The sequence below is a fragment of the Phlebotomus papatasi genome, chromosome 2 (assembly GCF_024763615.1).
Source record: "Phlebotomus papatasi isolate M1 chromosome 2, Ppap_2.1, whole genome shotgun sequence".
Classification (NCBI taxonomy): Eukaryota; Metazoa; Arthropoda; class Insecta; order Diptera; family Psychodidae; genus Phlebotomus; species Phlebotomus papatasi.
Window position 1 is genome coordinate 60,342,735 of NC_077223.1, and position 22,620 is coordinate 60,365,354.

General features: G+C 35.3%; 1 protein-coding gene across 6 annotated transcripts in view; it reads right to left on the reverse strand.

Moving 5' to 3' along the window:
• LOC129801945 (atypical protein kinase C) overlaps window positions 1-22,620 on the reverse strand; it is a 154,142-nt gene that overhangs the window by 10,998 nt on the left and 120,524 nt on the right. For 4 of the 6 annotated variants that reach the window (XM_055847443.1, XM_055847442.1, XM_055847441.1 and 1 more), the window contains 6 exons: window positions 21,018-21,103; window positions 20,791-20,949; window positions 17,942-18,557; window positions 15,526-15,893; window positions 11,149-11,264; window positions 10,876-11,002 (listed from right to left, as the gene is read on the reverse strand). In XM_055847443.1, coding sequence (XP_055703418.1) covers window positions 10,915-11,002; window positions 11,149-11,264; window positions 15,526-15,893; window positions 17,942-18,557; window positions 20,791-20,949; window positions 21,018-21,103 — 1,433 coding nt within the window. In that variant the 3' untranslated portion in view covers window positions 10,876-10,914. Of the gene's footprint in view, window positions 1-10,875; window positions 11,003-11,148; window positions 11,265-11,890; window positions 12,016-15,525; window positions 15,894-17,941; window positions 18,558-20,790; window positions 20,950-21,017; window positions 21,104-22,620 lie in introns of all 6 variants that reach the window. The other 2 variants (XM_055847439.1, XM_055847438.1) reach the window with 1 other exon arrangement.

The window sequence follows — 22,620 nt, forward strand, 5'->3', positions numbered from 1 at the left end:
TTTAACTTTTGCATTTAAATTTACAGATTACACTGATTTTTTACATTATTTTCCCTCTTGACTTGATTTTTTTTTTACAAATTTTCAATCGCTTTTGAATGTTTTACTTGAAACTCAATTGCATTGCATTACACAGTTTCCAAACTGTATGGAAAAGTTCTGGATGCTCAAAAGCGATTGAAAATAAATCTAATAAATCTATGTAGATAGTAAAATATTTTGCATTGTTGTTTCTTGGCTATAGCAAAATTAGTATTTTCCATTCGCAAAAGTCAATCGGTAATTGTGCCAAAGGTTCAAAAGTCCTTCACTACTATGCTAAGGCCAAAAAATAAACCATACAAAAGGTATATTTGGCCATCGTACATAAGTGTGCCATGAAGCAAAAGGCACCTTCTTGATTGAACACTTTAAAACTAAGAATTATTTTTGACATTAACTGTTTTGCCTGATTTGAGAAATCACTGCGATCAAAGCCCCATAAAAGAGGAACTTGAAAAGATTTGGGAAAATTTAGGCAAAATCTAATACTGAAGAAATCTTAAATGAATTATATCACAGCATCTAAAAAGTTGTGCGAAATCCAGAGGAGTGAAGCAGAGGAATCTAGCAAGAAAATTTTAGATCAAATCAAACATAAATGAAAATATTAACTGACGATAAATTATTACTATATTTTAAAGCATAGGAGAAAGACCTATAGCTTTATGGAATATCTGGTTGATTGGGGAGCAAGAAAGGAACCTCCATGCGTTTTTAGGGTTATAATCAGTACTAAATCGGTGCTCTTGGGGAGTCCCCAGGGACTGACTGATCCTTCCACCACGAAGCTTAAATTGAGTGTCGAAAGAACATGCGAATACCGCTTGCCACTGACGTGGCCCATTTTTGGACAAGACAAACTTAATTTTAGGCCTCGATACAATTAATAAAATCTGGCTGATTCAGAAAGAGATCATGATGAGCAAATGTTGCAATATACGAGAAATCCAGCGAGATTCTAATAGCGATATACACTTTTCTGTGTGAAATGCCATAGAATTAATTAAAAGTACCAATTTTTTTTGCGTGTTCACACAATCAGTGGCAGGATTTGCATCCACAAAAGTTTTCTGTATCCCCTCCCTCTTTTTTCTCAATAAAAAATGTTTGGCATAATATTTTGCAATTATTTAACACGGGACATCTTGGAAAATCAATCAATCAGAAGAAATCTACAGCGCAATGAGTACTCACAACTTGAGAGAATTAGCAGAACTTTTTGCAAAAGACAAATCAGAGTCCGATTTGGTACAGCTAATTTTACATAAAAGGTCAATTGGTGAGATGATCGAGCTTCTTCATGCAGCCAACAATGAGACTTTACGTAAGGGTGTGGTGGAAAAAATTTTCAGAAAGGTGAAAAGCGGAAAAGAAATGAGTATTTTGGAGAAAAAGCATTTAATGCTAAAATTTTTCAACATCAATGACGAGGATACACTTGACAATTTGTTTGAGATATTCTTTGGTGATCATACCTTGGATTCAGGTATAGAAGAAGCAGAATATGAGATTGTAGAGCAACCAAATAAAATTTGCAAAATCTGCTACAACAATGAATACAACACCGCCTTTATTCCATGCGGGCACGTTGCTGCATGTCAAGAGTGTGCTTCAAAAACAACGAGCTGCCCCCTATGTCGAGAACCATACGTTGAGACTACAAGAATATACTTTTCGTAATAGAGAAAGAATTGAATGCAAAGCTAATATCTTAATGAGTTGTCAATACATATGAAAATCAGCCATGATTAAGAGGAAATAAAATTGTTTAAAAAGAAGAAAATGCGTTTTATGCAAGAGTCAGGAAAGCAAAGTTAATTTTATGACAGAGTCGAGAAGAAAAAAATTATACAACAGGTAAGAGGCAAAGTCATAAAAGGGGGGAAAATAAAAAAAATTATGTGAATTTTCTTCAAATTTGATGCATTACAAATTATTGACTTCCTTGCTATAAATGGAATTTCGTGAAAAAGACGAAAATAGTTTATCGAGGGGTTAAATGCATTATTGGTTGAGAGATAAGAATTTTTCAATCTTTGTACTCCTAAAGATTTACATACATCGGTGTACCTCTGAAAATATTTTTTTCACGGCATAGTGATTACTGGTTTTTACACAATGTTCAAGTTGAATGTTTAGCAATAGTTTCATATTGGCATAGTCTTTCCCAACTTGTCTTCCAACAATTCTCTTAAAGTTAATCCGTTTTCGCAGAAAGTCGACCATGTCTTTTTGGTTCTATTCTACAACAGCAATTCCACCCCCGTAGCTTACGGCACATAACTCAACACTCAATGAAAAGCTATTTGGAGAAAAACCGATCGCGATAAATATTGTTTTTCTTCCTGCTTTCGTAGATCCATAGCAGTATCATGGTTATATTTGTTGATCTGTTGCTTTTTCTTTATAACATATGGAGCTTGATGATCTTGTCTTTCTTGACTTATCACTTTTCACCAACATTTCTACTTGTCATTAAATCTCAACCAGGAAAAGTTTTTTAAATTGATAAAATTCTTATAAAACGGTATTACTCTGAGATTTCGAAGATCTTTTGATTACATCAACGAAATTTCCCAAGATAAATGCAAAGTGTACAAAATCTTTGTTTCATATCCGATAAAATTTATTTGGACATGTCACTCTGCTGCATATGCATTTTTTTTTAATATCTCAGAGGAAAGTCTAGGAAAACGGCATGTAAAGCATTTTTCTAAAGAGCAGGTGGAGCTATTTCAAAAATTGAACTTAAACCAGGTTTGCTCCAATATGTGTTTTTCATTGTTCTTCGAGGTAATCCTGGTACCCGCTCTTTACACCAGGATGAATTTTTGTCCAAAAATTAAAGTGGATAGAGTTCAAAGATGTTTTGTAGTGCTAAAAAGTGCCAAGATAAATTCCCATAATCAATGAAAACTGAAAAAATTCCCCAGAAAAGCTATGCATGCCATTTGTGAGAAGACATCGACCTCGAGGCAGACCTAAGACAAGGTGGCTGAATCAAATTCAGAATCTTGACTTGGAGCGCCTTGGGATTGAACCTGAAAATTTTCCTAAAGTGCCGGAGGATCAACAAGTGTAGGCTGCTAAATTGGATGTCATGGGCCCGCGACCTCAATGGGGATTAGCAGTTGAAAATGATAATGATGAATGAAAGCTCAGGTTTGTGACTTTCTTTTTTAGTGAGTATCTCTTGAAAATTCTCTTTTGGTGTTCGTTGACTCAGGCCATCATACAAAGTAGTCTTTTCTTAAAGAAGACGCATTCAATTTTAATTTTCTAAGATTTCTCACAAAAAGATTATCAAAATGATAAAAATAGTCCATGAAAAAGCCATGAAGTGATTCAGTATCACAAGAGGTCGAGTTACAGAAGGCCATGCATCCCTTAAGTAACTGGTACATATTCACTATCTTATTTGAATAAAAAGCATTTTTACAGTGGAGGGTACAAAAAAATCATTTTTTCATACGTTTAGGGGGGGGGGGGACATTAGCTCTGAAAAATGGGCCGATTTTAGTGTAATTTTTTCACTGTTTTTGTACACATTTCACGAGATATCTCCAAAACAACGTAGGTTGCCAATTTGAGGTTTTCGGCTGCCTATTCAATATTAAGTTGGCTTTTATTTTGCATTTATATTTTTTGCTAATTCATTCTACACTGACAGAAAACAGCTAATAATCCCAAAAGTTTTTTCGGCGCGCTAGAAACATATGGGAAACATAGGAAATGTCGTGCCCCTGCGTTTTTCCATAGAGACAATGAACTTTTGGGAAACTTTTTTCCTAAAGGCAACTGATTTATCATTCTGATATGCTTCGAGGTTTTGCATTCTATTTGAAACACACTTAATTTGTTTGAGTCAACGTGTAAAATCTGCAAAATATTAGCAGAGTAAAAGAGAAATAGCTTCAATTTTTATTAAACATCCACCATCTTAATTTTATGTGAAGAGTATGCTAAGATTTTATTCAAAAGAAAAGATCTTCATCTTCTATTTTATATGAGAAAGTCTCTCAGAAATACATATCAATCTAGCAACGAGTTATCATTGAAAAGGCGTGAGATGATTTAATATCGCAGATAATTGAATTTTAAGAGACTATGGATTACCCTATTAACACGTTTCACAAATAAAATCGATTCATATCTCAGAACAGAACATTTACGATTGCCTAAAGTATTTTCCAAACGGTGACGGTGTGGCGGTTACACAGAAATTTCTAAATTGCAACTCAAATAAAGTTTTCGATGTTCTTCAGTGCAAGGTGTAAAAGGTGTAAATAAAATATTAATAACAATAATACTAGGACAAATTTTTGCCCGAGAATTAAAGAGGACATAGTTCCGTGGTGATGTAGTGAGTGCAAGCCAAATTTCCATATTCAGTCTAAAGCAAAAATCTGTGACATTCTTTTACTAAACATCTTCTTGAAGCTTTTCTTTTGATCCGTTCACAGAGGGAATATACTAAAAATATGATCATTTAATAAAAAGAAGAGGATTTCGCACTTTTCTACTTTCAAGAAGGGTCTAGCAGGGATAAACGTAATTTGGGAACAAGTTATCAGTGAAAAACATGTAAAATGTTTCAGTATCGTACATAACTAAATTTTAGGGGTACATTCATCAGCTCCACAGTAATCAGTGACATGCTCACCCCATTCTGTATAATTTGAGAAAAAATAATTTTATATGAAAAACATCTTCAGATTTGTTATTTTGTTGCCGTTTCTCAAGTCTTTATGCTATAGGGTTCATGTGCAAATTTCTTCAGATCTCTTTAAAGCACATTGCAAATAGTAAGAAAAGCATCAATTATAAATTCAAAATATGTAATATTGGGGAGGGAAAGGTGGGGTTTCTCTTGCAAAGTTATCAGAAACCTAACACCTTTTCTCATTCTTTCCTCACTTGTGGCCAAGAAAATTAAATGATTCATATACAAAGAATGAAATTTGCTTTCATTGACGATTTTTCACTCCTCTTTTAATCACCTCACTCCACTCCATAAAACTCATGAGCGATGCAGGAGATCATATTTCGGTCATTCTGGCGACAAGTGCATAGAAAGGGAAGTAAGTACATTCAACCATCAATTTGTAATATTAGGAAATAATTTAGGTATAGCGAGCTTATACCACATAATCGAGATCCAAGATCAGTGTATGGAAATGCTTTTTCACAAAAAATGGACAAAGAAAAGTCATGAGATCAGTGGATCATATAGATCATCATGATCTAAAGAGGCACTGCGAAATTTGTCGGATATTGTAAATAGAGGGACAGAAGTGAAAATTTTTGGTAGACATATAAGAAGGATTCTCCAGAAAAAAAATTACATAAATTAAACAGATCTTAAGAATCTCTTGCCATAATTAGACAGCGCGTGCCACAACAGTTCTCTAAATTGAAACAGTCTCTAACTGTTTGAAGCAACTTTTAACAGTATCCAACCCCTTCTCCGCACACTGCTAGGATATAACCCTGTAAAACTGATTTTTTGGGGTTACAAAATATTCGACCTGTGAAGATACTTTTTCATAGCTATGCATGGGAGGTGATCATACCACTAAAATTGCGAAGAACATCTGGGGTAAGTAAAGTAAAGGGGCGCAAAATAGACTCCATTCAACTTAGATAAAAGATCATCCCAATGGAAGATCTCCCTTAAAAGTGCGGTGGAGTAAATTAATGTCCCGAAAACATATGTGAAATTATATGAAAAGCACTTATTTTCACTGTAAAAACGTTTATCCTCTTTATTTAGAAATCTTTAATAGCTCTCAAAGGGAAGAAAAATTCCCACAGCAATTAAAATATTCCCACGACAATTAATTTATAGTCGCCCCCCATATGACACATTCCATGCCATTTTTGCAATAGGATGCATTCTTAACTACGGGTCATATATCCAGAACTTACCACGCGCCACTCTGAAACCCGAAACCCGAGATCTGTTTCTCGCACTGTTTTTCCCCGCCAAGTGACGCGCGTAATTATTCCCACGGGGCATGTGTATGTGTATGAAAATGTATGCATGCATGGGAAATGTCTATATGGGATATCTATGCATGGGTGACGTCAGCCTGTGGACGATGCAACGGTTCACGATTCAGCGAGAGCCCATCAACATGCCGCCGTGGCCGAGTGGTCTAAGCGGTGGTACACATTAGGTTTTAAGACTTTAAGTATCTGTCGGTTCAATCCCAGGTCTCGGCCAAAAAATTTTCACGTCGCGAAAAAAAATTACGGAAATGGTTAATAATAGGAATAACAGAGGGCGCGCGCATAGAAAATAAGAGCAGCGGTCGGTAATAAAAATGGCGGACAAAAATAAAAATGGCGGTCGCAAATTAAAAATGGCGGACAAAAATAGGAGCAGCGGTCGGTAATAAAAAAATGGCGGATAAAAATAAAAATGGCGGATGGTAATTCAAAATGGCGGACAGAAATCAAAATGGTGGATAGGCATTCAAAATGGCGGACAGAAATTAAAAATGTCGGACCATAATTCAAAATGGCGGACAAAAATCAAAATGGAGGATGGGCATTCAAAATGGCAGCCCATATTTCAATTTCGCAATCACAGATGGCGCTCCCTCCTCCGGGATGACGTCATCCCAAAATATTGCGTCATGCCTCCAGGGTGTGACGTCACCATACACGTGACGTCACACTACAGCGACTTGCTCGATAGTGACGTCAGAGCATGACTCATCGTGACGTCACAACACAGCGACTTGCTCGATAGTGACGTCACAAACAGCGACTTGCTCGATGTATACTACTTGTATAACCTCAACTATCCATTTTGGGGCGAAAATCGCAGAATATTGGCTTATGTGTCGTTTTTACACTTAAGCGTTATACTTCGGGAGGGCCACGCGTATACGTTTGAGTGACAAAGAAGCTAATGTCTGTGGAAAAGACAGAGAAGTTGAGGAGCTCTAAACTGTCCCTTTATGACCGAGGTAATTTATTGACTGTGGTACCAATCACAGTTCATGCAGAGTTGCCTGCTGAGGGAAGCTCCTGGGATGCAATAATCGTGTTAACCTTATTAGACACGCGCATCCCTTTTGCTCCTGTGAATGGAGTCCCTACGAATCCACGGTTCAGGAGGGGAATTCTGTAACGCTCTGGCAATGCCATATGACAAACTGGGCTCGAATCTTAGGAGAGATTTTTCGAACATGTGATTCTGCAGCCATGACAATGCCATTTCAGCTCACGTGGCATTGTCAGAAGTTACATATTTGAGATTTCTGACAATTCAAATGACAATGAATTTGGTTAAATAAATCAACCAAGACGTATGGTATTTTTATAAAATCATCAAGTAAAGGGATTTCATTAAAAAGTCAATGAATTGCATTTTCGAACTCATATGATATGACAAAAAAAGCTCGAATGGCATTGTCAGGTTTCGAACTCACGCGTGACAATGCCACGAAAATTACAGAATTTCCCTACAGGTCGCATCTGCCTGCCGTCAGAGTATTTGGCCAGGCGGCCAGGCGAATCGCCTTGGGGCTTACTGGAAGTCGAGAAACGGAATCTGTTAAGGGAATGAAACCTGAGGATACCTCCAGCTAGCGCAGGTGCAATCATGAGAGTAGCTATGACATTTTTTTTAAGAATTCGGGATTTTGGCTTTCGGGATTTTGGCGTTCGGAATTTTGGCTTTCGGGATTTTGGCTTTCGAGATTTTGGCTTTCGGGATTTTGACCGGGACCCGTTTTAGAGGTAGCATAGGCGGACATTTCATCGAAATATACCTGTGACAAGAAAAATCTCCATTTTGAATAATTGAAGAACAAAGGTCAATAACTTTGGACGGCCCAGTTTTCAACCGATTTGGTTAAATTTGAATTTTTTGGTAAGGTATTGAAATTTCGAACCCAGGTGCACCGGTCTTCATCGGTAATTAATCGAACAAGTGATCATAATTAAATTACTTTTCTCAATTATTCCTTATTATTTGTGTGTAAGTATGTTATCAATGTAAAAAAACATGTTCTGGTTTCTTGGGTTTCGCGGACTAATATTTGGGCTCCTCGGGTTTCACAAAGCATTTTTTGTTTCTGTTTTCGAATTTTGCGAACTATTTTTAAATATCTTAGATTTTATGCACTACTTTACAGGTTTCCCGGGATTCGCGAAGTGATTTATGTTCTCGAAATGTGCAGATCAAATTTTCGGTTTCTCAGGTTTTGCAAAGCAATTCTACTGCTCGAACTTCACAGAGAGAGAGAGAGAGAGAGAGAGAGAGAGAGAGAGAGAGAGCAGTATATAATCCTTCGATTTTGAGTTATATATTTTTCGAGTCCCTACCGCACAAGGGGTCGTATTTTGGTAGAATTTTGGAAAGGAGAATGGTCAAAAGTATATGGGCGCTGGTCCCGGAATCGCCACAAACGAGAGTAGGCGCATTTTGTAGGTACTGATATAAGATTGAAAAATTGCCGGGACCCAGGACGATAAACGCTGGGAGTCCTTGTAAAAAGGCCTTTATCCTTTCGAAAAATCGCTGTTTTGACAACGAATTACGCAAGAACGGCTAAAGCGATCTTGATGAAATTCGGTATAGGGTCACTGTATGACTTAAAGTTTTTATCCATGCATACCACCCCCTTCCTCTACCCTCCGTTCTGGTAGCCCTCATACAAAAGGGGGCACTTTACCTTATAACTCCTTTCTGAAAGGAGGTAGAAAGCTGAAATTCAACAAGGGAACAAAACTTATGGAAGACTTTTAAACCATGTATAATATCTCCCTCCTCTGTCCCCCTTTCTGGTAGCCCTCATACAAAATGAGAGCATTTCACCTTATAACTTCTTTCTGAGAAAAGATAGAAAGTTGAAATACAGCATGGAAACAAGGCTTAAAGATTTTTTAACCATACAGACCAAACCCTTCGTCCATCACCCCTTTTGGTAGCCCCCATACATAATAAGACTATTTTACCTTATAACTCCTTTCTAAGAGGAGGCAGAAAGCTGTAATTCGACTAGATGTCTATAAATGCATATAAAATCTCGAAAATTATTGTTAACGTTATTAGTTATTCATTTTTTTTTTTCATTCTTTTACAAACCAACTACTTCTCCTCAGAAAGGAGGTCAAAATGCTCCCATTTTGTATAAGGTTACCAGAAGGGGTGAAGGAGGAGCGGGTTAACATGCATGGTTTAAAAGTCTTCCATAAGTTTTGTTCCCTTGTTGAATTTCAGCTTTCTACCTCCTTTCAGAAAGGAGTTATAAGGTAAAGTGCCCCCATTTTGTATGAGCTATGAGGGCTACCAGAACGGAGGGTGGAGGGAGGGGGTGGTATGCATGGATAAAAACTTTAATTCATACAGTGACCCTATACCGAATTTCATCAAGATCACTTTAGCAGTTCTTGAATAATTCGTAGTCAAAACAACGATTTTTCGGAAGGATAGAGGCCTTTTTTACAAGGACTCTCAGCGTTTATCGTCCTGGGTCCCGGCATTTTTCTCAACCTCATATGAATATCTTCAAAATGTGTCTACTCTAATCTTTGTATGAAGATGAACCAGCGCCCATATACTTTTGATCATTCTTCATCATTCTAAAAAATAGTTTTTATGCTCTAGAACTGTTCCTCCATGGTTTAGAACATTGATCCCAGAACAAAAGTTGTTACCTATACTAATGTCTATCCAATGACATAGGTCCCGTTCGTGGCGATTCCGGGACCGGATTTGACCATTCTCCTTTGAGGTAAAAACACATGCCTCTCACTTCCCCCTACCCAACCATTCATCTCCAAAACCATGTTATTCTGGTATTGCTCGAGAACGCATCGTGTATTTTTTTCATTTTTGAATATGTTTTAGAGATTTTCCAGGTTGACATTTCGTCCTTATATAAAAAATACCGTTTAATCATTCCTAATAACGGGTTTTCAAGGTCAAAGATTAAAAATTCTCTAGAGAGCGTATTTCTCAACCGAATAGTATCATGTTTGAGTTCATAGGAAAGGTCTTGGAATTTCTGACAAACCTGAAGCGATTCATAATAGATAAGTAATTTTATCCGATCTTTTATTTTTAAGCTATTTTGGGCGATCTTTTGAGTAATTCAATCGGTTTAATAAATCGGTAGTGAACCGGTAAACGATAAATGATGCGAAGGTTCTTTTTACTAAGTTACGAATTCGAGCATTTCGCAAGGCCTGGGATGCTTTGCCACCCCTTTTTTCTAGTTTCGCTAAAAAAAAATTTTGTTGTTTTCGTTCTCAAACTTCACGGACCAATTTTTGAATTTCTCGAATTTAACGAATTAAATTTCAGGTTTCGCAAAACAATTTTTGAGTTTCTTTCGTTCGTGCAACAATTTTTTTTTTGTTTTCCTCGAACTTCGCGGATCAAGGTTTTGGTTTCTCTTTCGAGAATCAATTTTATATTTTTCTTAGGTTTCGCGAAGCGTTTCTCGGGGCAATTGACAAGGGTTTCTCTATATGAGACACCCCTTGGGGACTTAGTAATTAAGATTTTTCCGAGGTAAATTCAAAGTGCTTGCAATATATAAAGCATGTAAATTCCTTTGCGATTTAAATTTTAGGGGAAAAATCGCATCGAAGAAACTGTTTTCAATAAACAAAATGAATAAAATAAAATTTTCTTTTTCAGCATTTCTGGAACAATTTTGACAAATTAAAAGACGATGTAAAAATTTTCAAATTAATCGACAGTTTCTCTAAAGATTGTAAATTTATAGAGTTATAATTTTTTGTTGAAAAACCTTCTTCGGATAGTGCAAACTTCAAATTTAGCCTGATAACATAGAAATGTCTTCTCACCTGCGAATTGTAGGGATGCAGCTCGCACGACGCGTGGTGTCAGACGCAATCCTCAAGGGACATCAACAGAGGATTTACATATTCAAATCCCTCAAATTCCGATTGATCAATCTTCTCAATCACCCTCCTGTAAAATCACAGAATTACACGTTAATTCATCTATTTTTTCGCTCATTTCATTAAATTACATATTATTTTTTTAACAAAGAAAGCACATTATTAAAAATGAACTGAAACAACAAAGAAACATGCAAAATAAACGGATGAACTTACTCATCGTCCGGCGTCAAGTGAACTGGTTCATCCGTGAACTCAGGTGGGAAATTGGCCAAATCTCTATCAGAGTCTAATCTTGGCTTAAATGGAGGCGTTACTTGCTTTTGCTCTAGCTAAAAAAATCGCCGCAAATTTTGGCGAAACAGAGAAAAAAATAAAGAAAATAAAGACTAAAAATCATGCAGAACAATATAAAAGAAAAAACTTATTATAGCTAGAATATGTAAAAATAAAAATAGTATTTTTTTTATAACTGGAGTCTAAGAGATCCCTACGAAAAATACAATCCTACAGACTTTACTCCAGAGACTTCCGAAATCCAACAGCTCTTCAATAATGCTCAGTGCACAATAACTTTTGTTTGTAAATATGTTTTCAAAATTTCCTATGAGAGTGAGCGAGATGACTAGATCTAGATCTCACTCACTCTTATTGAAATGTCAAAAACATGTTTACTAAACAAAAGTTATTGTGCGTTGGGCATAATGGCGAACGCACAATAAGTTTTGTTTAGTAAACATGTTTTTGACATTTCAATGAGAGTGAGTGAGATCTAGATCTAGTCATCTCGCTCATTCTCATGGGAAATTTTGAAAACATGTTTACAAACAAAAGTTATTGTGCGTTGGGCATAAGAATTCAAATAAAAAAAATGTTTTCAGTAGGAAAACAAGGCGAACAAGAACAAGGCGCAAGATGCAGAAACATTGAACCACCGATAGTTTCTGCCTTGACTTACGGGTCGTCCGGAGTCAATTCGGGCGGTTCCCGTGTGAACTGCGGATCAAAATTGGCCGTAAGATCAGGCTCCTCGTGATCGGGAAAGGACGGCACGTACGGCGGAGCCACTTCTTTCTGGGCCAGCTAACACAGAAATGACCATAAGAATGTATAAAGGGGACCCCAAAAAATATATCTGCCTTTCTTTCTTCTCACTCAGAAATATTACATCGTAATATGGGAAAAGTTTGTGAGGAGGTTCATATAGAATATGGAATAATTGTTGATGCTTCTGCTGCATAAATTGCCCAATTTCCCCAAATAAAAAAAACTCACATTTTTCCCATATTCTCTTTGCCTCTATACAGTTAATTCAGCTGGTGAATTTTCCATTTCCCTTCTATAATATCGTACATCCCATTCTAAAGTGAAAGTGCTACGTCAAAAAGATATGAAAATGATTGAAACTTTAATGGCTTATTTTTAAATTTATAAATATTTTATAACAAGTTTATTTGTCCTGAATATTTCATTAAATAAATTATTTTTAAGTTTTTTAAGCAGTATAGACAATTACATTTTTTAGAAAGACATTTTAGAAATTGCTTATGAGAGTGAGCGAGATAACTAAAACTAAAAATCTAGTTCTAATCCTCTTCTTCACCCTCAAAAGCAGTTTTGGAAACATCAGCACAAAATAATGGCTGTTGTGTGATGCCCAGTACACAATAACTTTTGTTTGTAAACATGTTTTAAAAATTTTCTATAAGTGTGAGCGAGATGACTAGATCTATATCTCACTCATTCTCATTGAAATGTCAAAAACATGCTTACGAAACAAAAGTTATTGTGCATTGGGTATAATTCTCAGCGCACAATAACTTTTGTTTGTAAAGATGTTTTCAAAATTTCCAATGAGAGAGAGCGAGATGACTAGATCTAGATCTCACTCACTCTCATTGAAACGTCAAAAACATGTTTACGAAACAAAAGTTATTGTGCGTTGGGTATTCCCAACGTAACATTGTAATAAACAATTGTAAACATGTTTTCAAATTTGCCTATGAGAGTGAGCGAGATGACTAGATCTAGATGTCACTCACTCTCATTGAAATGTCAAAAACATGTTTACAAAACAAAAGTTATTGTGCGTTGGGCATTAGGCATTATGCCCAGCACACAATAACTTTCATTTTGTAAACATGTTTTTGACACTTCAATGAGAGTAAGTGAGATCTAGATCTAGTCATCTCGCTCACACTTATAGAAAATTTTGAAATCATTTTTACAAACTTTTGTTTGTAAAAATGTTTTCAAAAATTCCTATAACAGTGATTGTGATGACAAAATCTAGATCTCATCACTTTGATTCAAATGTCAAAAACATGTTTACAAAACCGAAGTTATTATGCGTTGGGTATGATGACCTACACACAATTGCTTTTATGTTTTATAAATATCGTCGGCTCTAAAGAAGTACTATTGTAAGTCTACTTACAATAGTATAAAAAGGTGATATCATTGGATGCAGAAACCTTAGATCTACATCCCCAGAAATTTAATGTTGATTAAGATATTACTGAATAAGTTACAAGGAAAAAACTGAAAATCAGCGTGCCCAATTATCGAGTTTTTTTCAATAATTTTACTGTAAATGACTTAAAAGTAGCGTTAACCAAAAGATATTCAATGCGTAAGATGATAAAATAATTTCAAAAGCTGAAAGTATACTAATTGCAGTGAAATTAACAAAAATACATTTTAGCTGTCAAACTTTAAACCTCTCTACTGTAAAGTTTATATTTTAGACTTGCAATAGTCTTATTTAGGGCATTCAATAGGTCAAGTGGTAGAGCAGTCGCTCTATGATGCAAGTGTCCCGGGTTTGAATCCCCTTTAGGTCACCAGGAATTTTTCTGGCGTTAAAGGTGGAGGAGTTGGAAATTTTCCCAAAAGAAAAGACATTCGAAAATCGGTCAAAGCCAAAGAAATAACATTTTTAATTTTCGTTTCGTTTGCAGTCCTGTTCAAATTTAGAATGTGTCTCGTGTGTCAACATGAGTCAGTCTTCACTTTATTATGAGGAGAAAAAAGCAATAACGCTCATAATATTCGTACTGAATTGTCTGCTTAAAATCATAGAATAATTTTTAACAGCGTCTAAAAGTGTGGTACTTCAAAAATTTTCCCAATTTTATGCAAAAGTTGTGTTTCAAAAATTCAAGTAGAATTGAATTGACAATCATAGCCTCAGTACTACTTAGGTATAACATTTAAAAATCAGTTTCAAAAGCCAAAGAAGAGTTAGTTTTACTTCTCATTTCATCCACGTGGTTGCTGAAGTCCTTATATTCAGTAATAACGTTCCTGATTTGAGAGCTCTGACTCGCAGGTATATCAGAGAGAACTTACCTAAAAACCCGTTGGAAGTTCGAAAATTTAAACTAACGAGTTACACAAATGTGAATCAGTTCAGAAAGGAACAATTATTTTGATGAGATTGAAATTGGAAATTTATTCCATTGCATTGTGAAATTTCACAAAACTACACACATTTTTTTTTACTGCAAACTTTTAAGCGCTTAATTGTCAAAAGTATCAAGAATACCGAAAATTTGAAATGGAAGAACAGTCAGCGCTAAAGTGACTTATCTGTGAACTTGAATATTACGTTTCTTATAGATTCTTGAATAGGTTAGGCTTAGCCAGGGGGCCATCACGCCTAATAAAAAGTGAAGCTATTTTTCACTTTTTCATACAATGATTTTGCAGATATTGCACCATGACTTAAAAAAATTTGCTCGTAGTTCTTGTATTATTGCGGCGAGCATTATGAAATATGTATTTTTAGATAGCTTATAATGCACGATTTTGAAATATATCAGATTGATAAGTCAATTCTCTTTAGTAAAAAACTTGCCAATAGTCTTCAGTATCTCTATGCAAAAACGTATGGAAAAATGAAATGTCGAGATTCCCCTGGGCTTAGCTCTGAAGTGCCTTTGTCACTTCAAAAGATTATTACTAATCTATATATATATATATATATATATAGATTATTACTAATGGTTCCATTTCATTAAATGGGTTTGGGTTCTCTTGTTTTGGGACAAAAAAATGGTTTTACCGAGTTTTTTTTATTAGGGTATGTTGTTCCTAACCCCTAAAAGAACCAACTGAGAGATCCATTTTTTTACAGTATGAAATATTTTACCAGTTTCAAATACTAAAATCCATAATTCTCATAAATAACAACGTCAAATATTTTTCAATATAAAAATATTAATAATTAAAAATTAAGTTTCAAATCTTATCCGTTCTCTACAAGAACTATTTTATAGTTGTAGCAAATATGAAAGTTTTTATTAGAGACCGATTTGTCAAATTCCTTTGTAATTTTGACAAAATAAATTTGTTTAAGCTTCCGCAAGATTAAATTTGACTAATTCATTAATTTTAATCGAAAATAAATGCAATAATAAAACAATAACCAAATCATTTTTTTAAACCTCAAGTCATCAAAGAGGTTTATCCTCAATCGCACTTGTAGCGTTTTAGAATGGGATGCGCGATATTCCCCCTCAAAAAATCCCCAGAAATTTAATAATAAAGAAAATATAAGGGAAGAAAAAGTAATGAAATAGGCCATCTCACCAGTTCCCAATCGATACTCTTGAAGAAGGGATGATTGACAATGTCCATGAAGGCGGATTCCCGCTGGCATCCGAGTCGATCAGCGGGATTCTTGTGGAGGAAACCTTTGAGAACTGAGGCTGCTTTGACGCTGAGCGACCTTGGAATACGAATTGTCTTTTCGAGAATCACCTGAAACAGGTAATCCTCGGTGTTTTGATCCGGATTATCGGACGCTCCTGCAATGTCGAAGGGACTACGTCCTGCCAGCATCTCGTACAGCAGCACCCCGAGAGCCCACCAGTCCACAGAAAAGCCATAATCCTCACCACGGAGGATCTCTGGTGCAATATAATTGGGCGTACCGCAGAAAGTGGAAGTTGTATCACCTACAAACCACGGCAAAAAAATTTCATGTGAAATTTTCCAAAATATAAGAAAATTTTCACAGAATAATTGAAGAGTTTCATGAAAATTTCTTAAATTTCGTGAAATTTTAGAAAAATGATATTAAGCCCAATCAGAAGTAGATTTAGATTCTCCAATAGTGTCTTGGATAAAAGGTAAATGGAACTCTATTTGCACAAAAACTCGTTGATGTTCGAAGAATTCAAATTCACGGGAAAAGATTCTTTCCGTACAGAAGTAGATCTTGAAAAATTCGAAAATCTATTTGAAGATCCAAAAAGAGTCTAAACAGAAGTAGATTTTGATTATCCAATAGTGTCTTGGATAAAAGGTAAATGGAACTCTATTTGCACAAAAAGTCGTTGAAGTTCGAAGAATTCAAATTCACGGGAAAAGATTCTTTCCGTACAGAAGTAGATCTTGAAAAATTCGAAAATCTATTTGAAGATCCAAAAAAGAGACTTTCTTACTTCTTAATACTTTCGCAAGGTGGCGGAAGTTACATCCTGTTCGAATTTCGAAGTGCTCAAGTGTCAAAATGTGTCGGTCTTCACATTGTTGTGAGGAAAAAAACTGAACAACGACGTTTACTGTTCTCGCCCCAGTATTTAATCACTCCATAATCACTGAGTAACTCCTTTGCGAGCTTTTTAATGTGATATTTGATAAATTTTCCCCAACTTGTTCGAAAATTTATTATGAAAATTCGAAATTGAATTTGAATTCTTCGAACTTCAACGACTTTTTGTGCAAATAGAGTTCCATTTACCTTTCATCCAAGACACTATTGGAGCATCAAGATCTACTTGTAAGCAGGCTCAATCACAAGTAGACTTTGATTCTCCAATAGTGTCTTGGATGAAAGGTAAATGGAACTCTATTTGCACAAAAAGTCGTTGATGTTCGAAGAATTCAAATTCAATTTCGAATTTTCATATTAAATTTTCGAACAAGATGGGGAAAATTTATCAAATATCACACTAAAAAGCTAGCAAAAGGGTTACTCGGTGATTATGGAGTGATTAAATAATGGGACAAGAACAGCAAGCGTTGTTGTTCTGTTTTTTTCCTCATAACAATGTGAAGACCGTCACATTTTGACACTTGAGCACTTCGAAATTCGAACAGGATGTACCTCATTCACCTTGCGGAATTATCAAGAAGTAAGAAAGTCTCTTTTTTGGATCTTCAAATAGATTTTCGAATTTTTCAAGATCTACTTCTGTACGGAAAGTATTTGCACAAAAAGTCGTTGAAGTTCGAAGAATTCAAATTCAATTTCAAATTTTCATACTAAATTTTCGAACAAAAGGTGGGGAAAATTTATCAAAGATCACACTAAAAAGCTGGCAAAAGAGTTACCCAGTGATTATAGAGTGATTAAATACTGGGGCAAGAACAGTAAACGTCGCTGTTCTGTTTTTTTTTTCCTCACAACAATGTGAAGACCGTCACATTTTGACACTCGAGCACTTCGAAATTCGAAAAGGATGTAACTTCCGCCACTTTGCGAAAGTATTAAGAAGTAAGAAAGTCTCTTTTCTTTCCGTACAGAAGTAGATCTTGATAAATTTTTCCCACCTTTTCTTCGAGAATTTAGTATGAAAATTCAAAATTGAATTTGAATTCTTCGAACTTCAACGACTTTTTTTGCAAATAGAGTTCCATTTACCTTTTATCCAAGACACTATTGGAGAATCAAAATCTACTTTTGTTTGGGCTCATTACATATTTTGCTGAATAAGATCTGAAATAATTTTACTAGCAAAAAGAAAATTTTCATTAAAATAAAATAATATTTCGTAAAATTACATTAATTTTTCACACTTCAAAGATTCTAACAATACTTAAAGAAATTTTAACACGACTCTAGACAGGTAAGTTAATGTACTTTTATATCAATTAGCAAATTGTCATTTCAAAATTTCATGGAAATTTAGACTTAATTAGAAGAATTTATTTTTCAAGTTTCGTAAATTTCCAAAATTTCATTTAAATTTAAGGACGTTTAATTGAAATTTTCACTTACCTGGTCTAATGCCCTCCTTACACATCCCATAGTCCGTAAGTTTGATGTGACCCTCGTGGTCCAAGAGCACATTGTCCAGCTTCAAGTCACGATAGATGATGCCCTTCTCGTGTAGAAAATTGAGGGCCAAACTGATCTCAGCAGCATAGAATCTGGCATGCTCCTCGGGCAGATGGCGCTGTCGCTGCATGTGGAACATGAGATCACCACCGCGCACAAACTCAATGACAAAGAACAGGCGTGATGGTGTCTGGAAGCACGAATGGAGACCAACGAGGAATGGATGATTGGACGCTGTCTCGAACACATGTTTCTCCGTCTGCACCCAGTCGATGTCCTCATCATCTGTCACCAGTGCCTTCTTGATCACTTTCATCGCATAAATCCGACGCGTCCGACGCAACTCCACCATCAGCACCTTGGCATAGCTACCACGTCCAATCACCCGAATTAACTCAAAGTCCTCCAGAGAGTACTGACGCTGAGCACCGGGCTCCAGAGGCTCCTCAGAACTCTGGAGTGCCTCAACAGCTACATGATCACCACCCTCGGCGAGTTCTGGAGCAAATTCAGGAGCTGGTGGCAGCAGTTCTTTCTGCACTTCCCCATTGATATCCTAATTTTGATCAAAAATCAATTACAAATAGTTCACTGAATAAGCAAGGGGATTTGTTGGATAGTAAGGTTATATTGCGAGTCTTCTCTTCAAAATAAAAACCTCGTTTGATTTCAATACTTTATTTTAAAAATAAAAAAAAATGAAGTTGCTATTTTTGAAATCCAAAAAATTGAAATAGATTTACACAAGGAAGCTTCCTGAAATTTTACAATATATTTTTTTTTTTTGGTTTTTTTTAAATGTCTCCATAAGACCTTCTGGATAAATATTTGATTATGAAAATCCGCCAGAATTTTCATAAAAAAATATGAGAAAAAAATATGATTTTTTTTGATTTTCGATACAAGATAGATCTCTATACAAATTGAAAAATAAAACAGAAGGAATCTTAATATTTAATGGTTTAAGAAAACCTTTTTAATGGCTCCGGTACATTTTTTATATGAGGAAAATTGAAATACAGTAGGGGAGATTGGGGCAAAAGTCACAAATCGAAGATTTCAAAATTCAATATCTTCCAAGATAAAAAAGATAGCGGATTAAAAGTTTTTCCATAGATAGTTTCCATGCACCTTCTTCAATATCGTAAGTTTCTTAGAATTTGGACAGGGAATTTAGAAAATATTAAAATTTTTAACTCTGTTTTTGAAATACTTTCCTTACAGCAGATATCAATTTTTACCTATTTATTTCCCAAAATTGATGCACTGATGAATATTTCCTAAATGATTTTGATTCTTTGAATACGAAGCCCCTATTCGTTTTAGCATTCTCTTTTACAGAAATCCTTTTACTAAAAACAACCACTGGGGGTAAAAAAAACAATAAAAGATATGGGGTAAGAAGTAACAAAAACCGAGGCAATTTTTGATGTCTCACGGCGAAAAAAAAACGTCATTGCTAAGGGTGTCGCAGTTTGATGGTGTAGGCAGTGATTGTGATTAAATAATACGCACTGCCCAATGTATACACTTTGGAGGATAAAAATTCTGTGAAATTTTACTGAATCTAAGATATTTAGTTTAAGAACACAAAACACTTCTTTCCATTACTTTTTTTTATTTTGTTTTAACCCATTCAATCAATATACCAGAAATACTTGAGATAGAATGTTCATATTTTGGGATTAGTTTCCTACAGAGTAATAGATGCTTTTTTTCAAAAGAAATTTTTTTTATCCATTATGGGGATGTAGGGGCCGCCCTCAAACACGTGTTTTAACGGTCAATGAATTTAAATTCTGTACTAATTCACTACAAATTCGATTGATTTAGATAAAGTAACTATCCAAGACAACACATTGGCACCCAGAATTCAAATCAGGAAAGAGGATGAAGGCCAATTTTAATGTAGAATTTTCCGTCCGCCATTGTGGGCAAAATGTTTGCATGACTTCACGCGAAGCGAGAAAAGAACAACAAAATGTATTCCCATCTCTATCGGACTATTTTTTCCAACTAATTGAAGGACTAAAGTAACTAAAAATCCATTCCCGACAGAAATTTGAATATCAATTGCCCTGGAATAAATCATCTAAAGTCACTCAATTTGCGTATGATGTATAATACCATGGTAAGGAATGGGTTAATTCTGCATTTAAGTGATATTTACTTGGCAACTCTCTTCGGCAGATTTCACCAAATTCATCTCGCCCAATTCGCCATTTTCGCTTTTTCAGAATGATTGAGCAGAATTTTCTTGCCAAAAAATTGCCTCTGGAAAATAATTTGAAAGGCACTTTTCTCCTTTAGGTAGAGAAAACGCTGTTCTACAAAGGAGTAGAATAATATTTATATTTCCTATGAAAATATGTCATCTAGTGATTTTTTTTTAATTTACTGGAGCCCGTAATAAAGCGAATCAAAATGTAATACTTTTACTCCATGCCTGATACTATTAGCTCCAGCATTTTTGAGAATGATAACAAAAATAGAGAAAATAGAAATAGAGGAAAATGACTTTTACAATGTTGTAGAGCGGTAATTTGGCTATAAAACTGTGCTAAATAGAAATTTCTGGGACTCTTGGGTAGCTTGTAAAAAAAAAAATATACGTTTTGTGACTTTTTGCCCCAATCTCCCCTATAGACTCTATAAATCCACAAAGCATTTCAAATCAAATTATAAGATTTCCAGAAAGAACATGCATCCAACTTATTGTCTATTGCAGTAATTTTGTAAAGGGATTTTTCTCTAAAGGCATTCAAGTGAAAAAAAAGGAAGAAACTTACATCTCTCTCCTTCATAATGGGTTTCTGATGCTCATTGGTGCATGGCTTCTGGACCATCTTGTGACACTTTTTGTGGACGAGCAGCTTACACTGAATGCACTTAAATCCCTGGCGTCCCAAACCCCAAATCCTATCGTGACAGTAAGCACAGAAGGCTCTCTGCAAGTGACAAAACCACCAAAATCACAGATAAAACCTCAAGAGAATATGACCTCAAGTGGACTTACTCTGTTAAAGCGTTTCGCTTGAAATATGTGACCATTGATCCTGTACAATTTGCGCCATCGTCGAGCACCTCGTCGATAGATGCTTCCTGCGAAAAATAAAGATATTCTTCTAATAAAATTAATCTCATTCCCACGAAAAGACGTTGTTTTCCTTCCCAAAAAAAGATTCTCTAAAAATTTTTCAATTGGAATGTAGCAACATAAAAAATAAAATAAAAAAGGAAAGAGTTAGAAATTGAGAACGGAAGCATTTTCCTTCCGCATGGGAACAATTTTCAATATTGTGAAACATTTTTCTCATTTACACAAACCATCCGACAGTCCAACTTTTATTGTTGAATGTATTCATTGACGTAAAAAAAAACCTAATACATTTTTTTTCGAGCATATACCCAAAACACAATTGCACAAATATCCAATTACTTCCTCTTCACTCCATTCTCCGCCCCTTTTACAAATTGAACATCATGTTCATCTCAATTTTCTTGGTGGTATAGGAAAATGCTGTTCAAAACAAGGGAATCCAACATGGAGAATGCTCTATAGGATAGAATGACAACGTTTCTGATAACACATACTAATTTAACATCAATGCGGTTGAAGAGTTTCTATTTCAATAAAAGTACTTGAGTTTTATTAACATACTTATGTTTAAATAAGGATCTCTCTTAAAATAAATTATGTGCGTCCAGACGTTGCCAACATTAGAGAGCAAGCGGTTAAAGATAGCGATTTGGGACCTCCCCTATAAGTCGATACATAGCCCTTCATTAACATAATCCTCATTTTCTCCCACCCCTTCAAAATCATGTTTCTTGGTTTAGCTCGAAAATGTGTGATTTGATTTTTTTTCCGTTTTCCGTTTTTGGATATGTTTTAGAAGTTACCTAGGCGGACATTTCGTCTTTAGAACTCTAGAAAGTGATCTCAGATGCTAATGCTCTAGAAAGAGTATTTTTCAACAGAATAAGTGCATTTTTTTTGGTTATTTGTAAAGATCTTAAAAATCCCTGACTAGTCTAAATAGGTTCCAATAAAGTATTATAAATAGATAACTCGGACCTGATAGGGAGCAGTGAGGCTACATTCAGCTCTGGAACTACATTGATATATGATTTTTCGCCTATTTATAAATGAAACTGGTCCTGAAAATTATTTTATTTAGACCTACAAATGTTTTTTCTATCCAAATCACATCATGATAAAACACAGTTTCTTTTAGAAATATGCAAAAAAAAAAATCGTATAACAATGTACCCCACAGCTCTGAATAGCCTTTATCTCTCCCTAACCGAGGACTTGGCACCTGACAGATCATTTACTCTATTTCAATAATGGACTGCCGGCCAGCTATGCGAGACCGAAGGACTGCTTACGCTATTTATGCATATAGTAATCTCATCCTAAAGCGGAATGGAAATGAGCCCTCTCCAGATGAGAGACTGGAAAATCCGTCTACTTTTACCAGCTGCAGTATCTCATTCAAAAGTCAGTTGTATTATTCCAAATTTTTTGGATAATCTTTTGAGATATTTACAAATTGGTTCAAATCTAACAAATTTTGCAATGGAAAATACTTTGTAAAGTTCTAAAACTCGTGAAG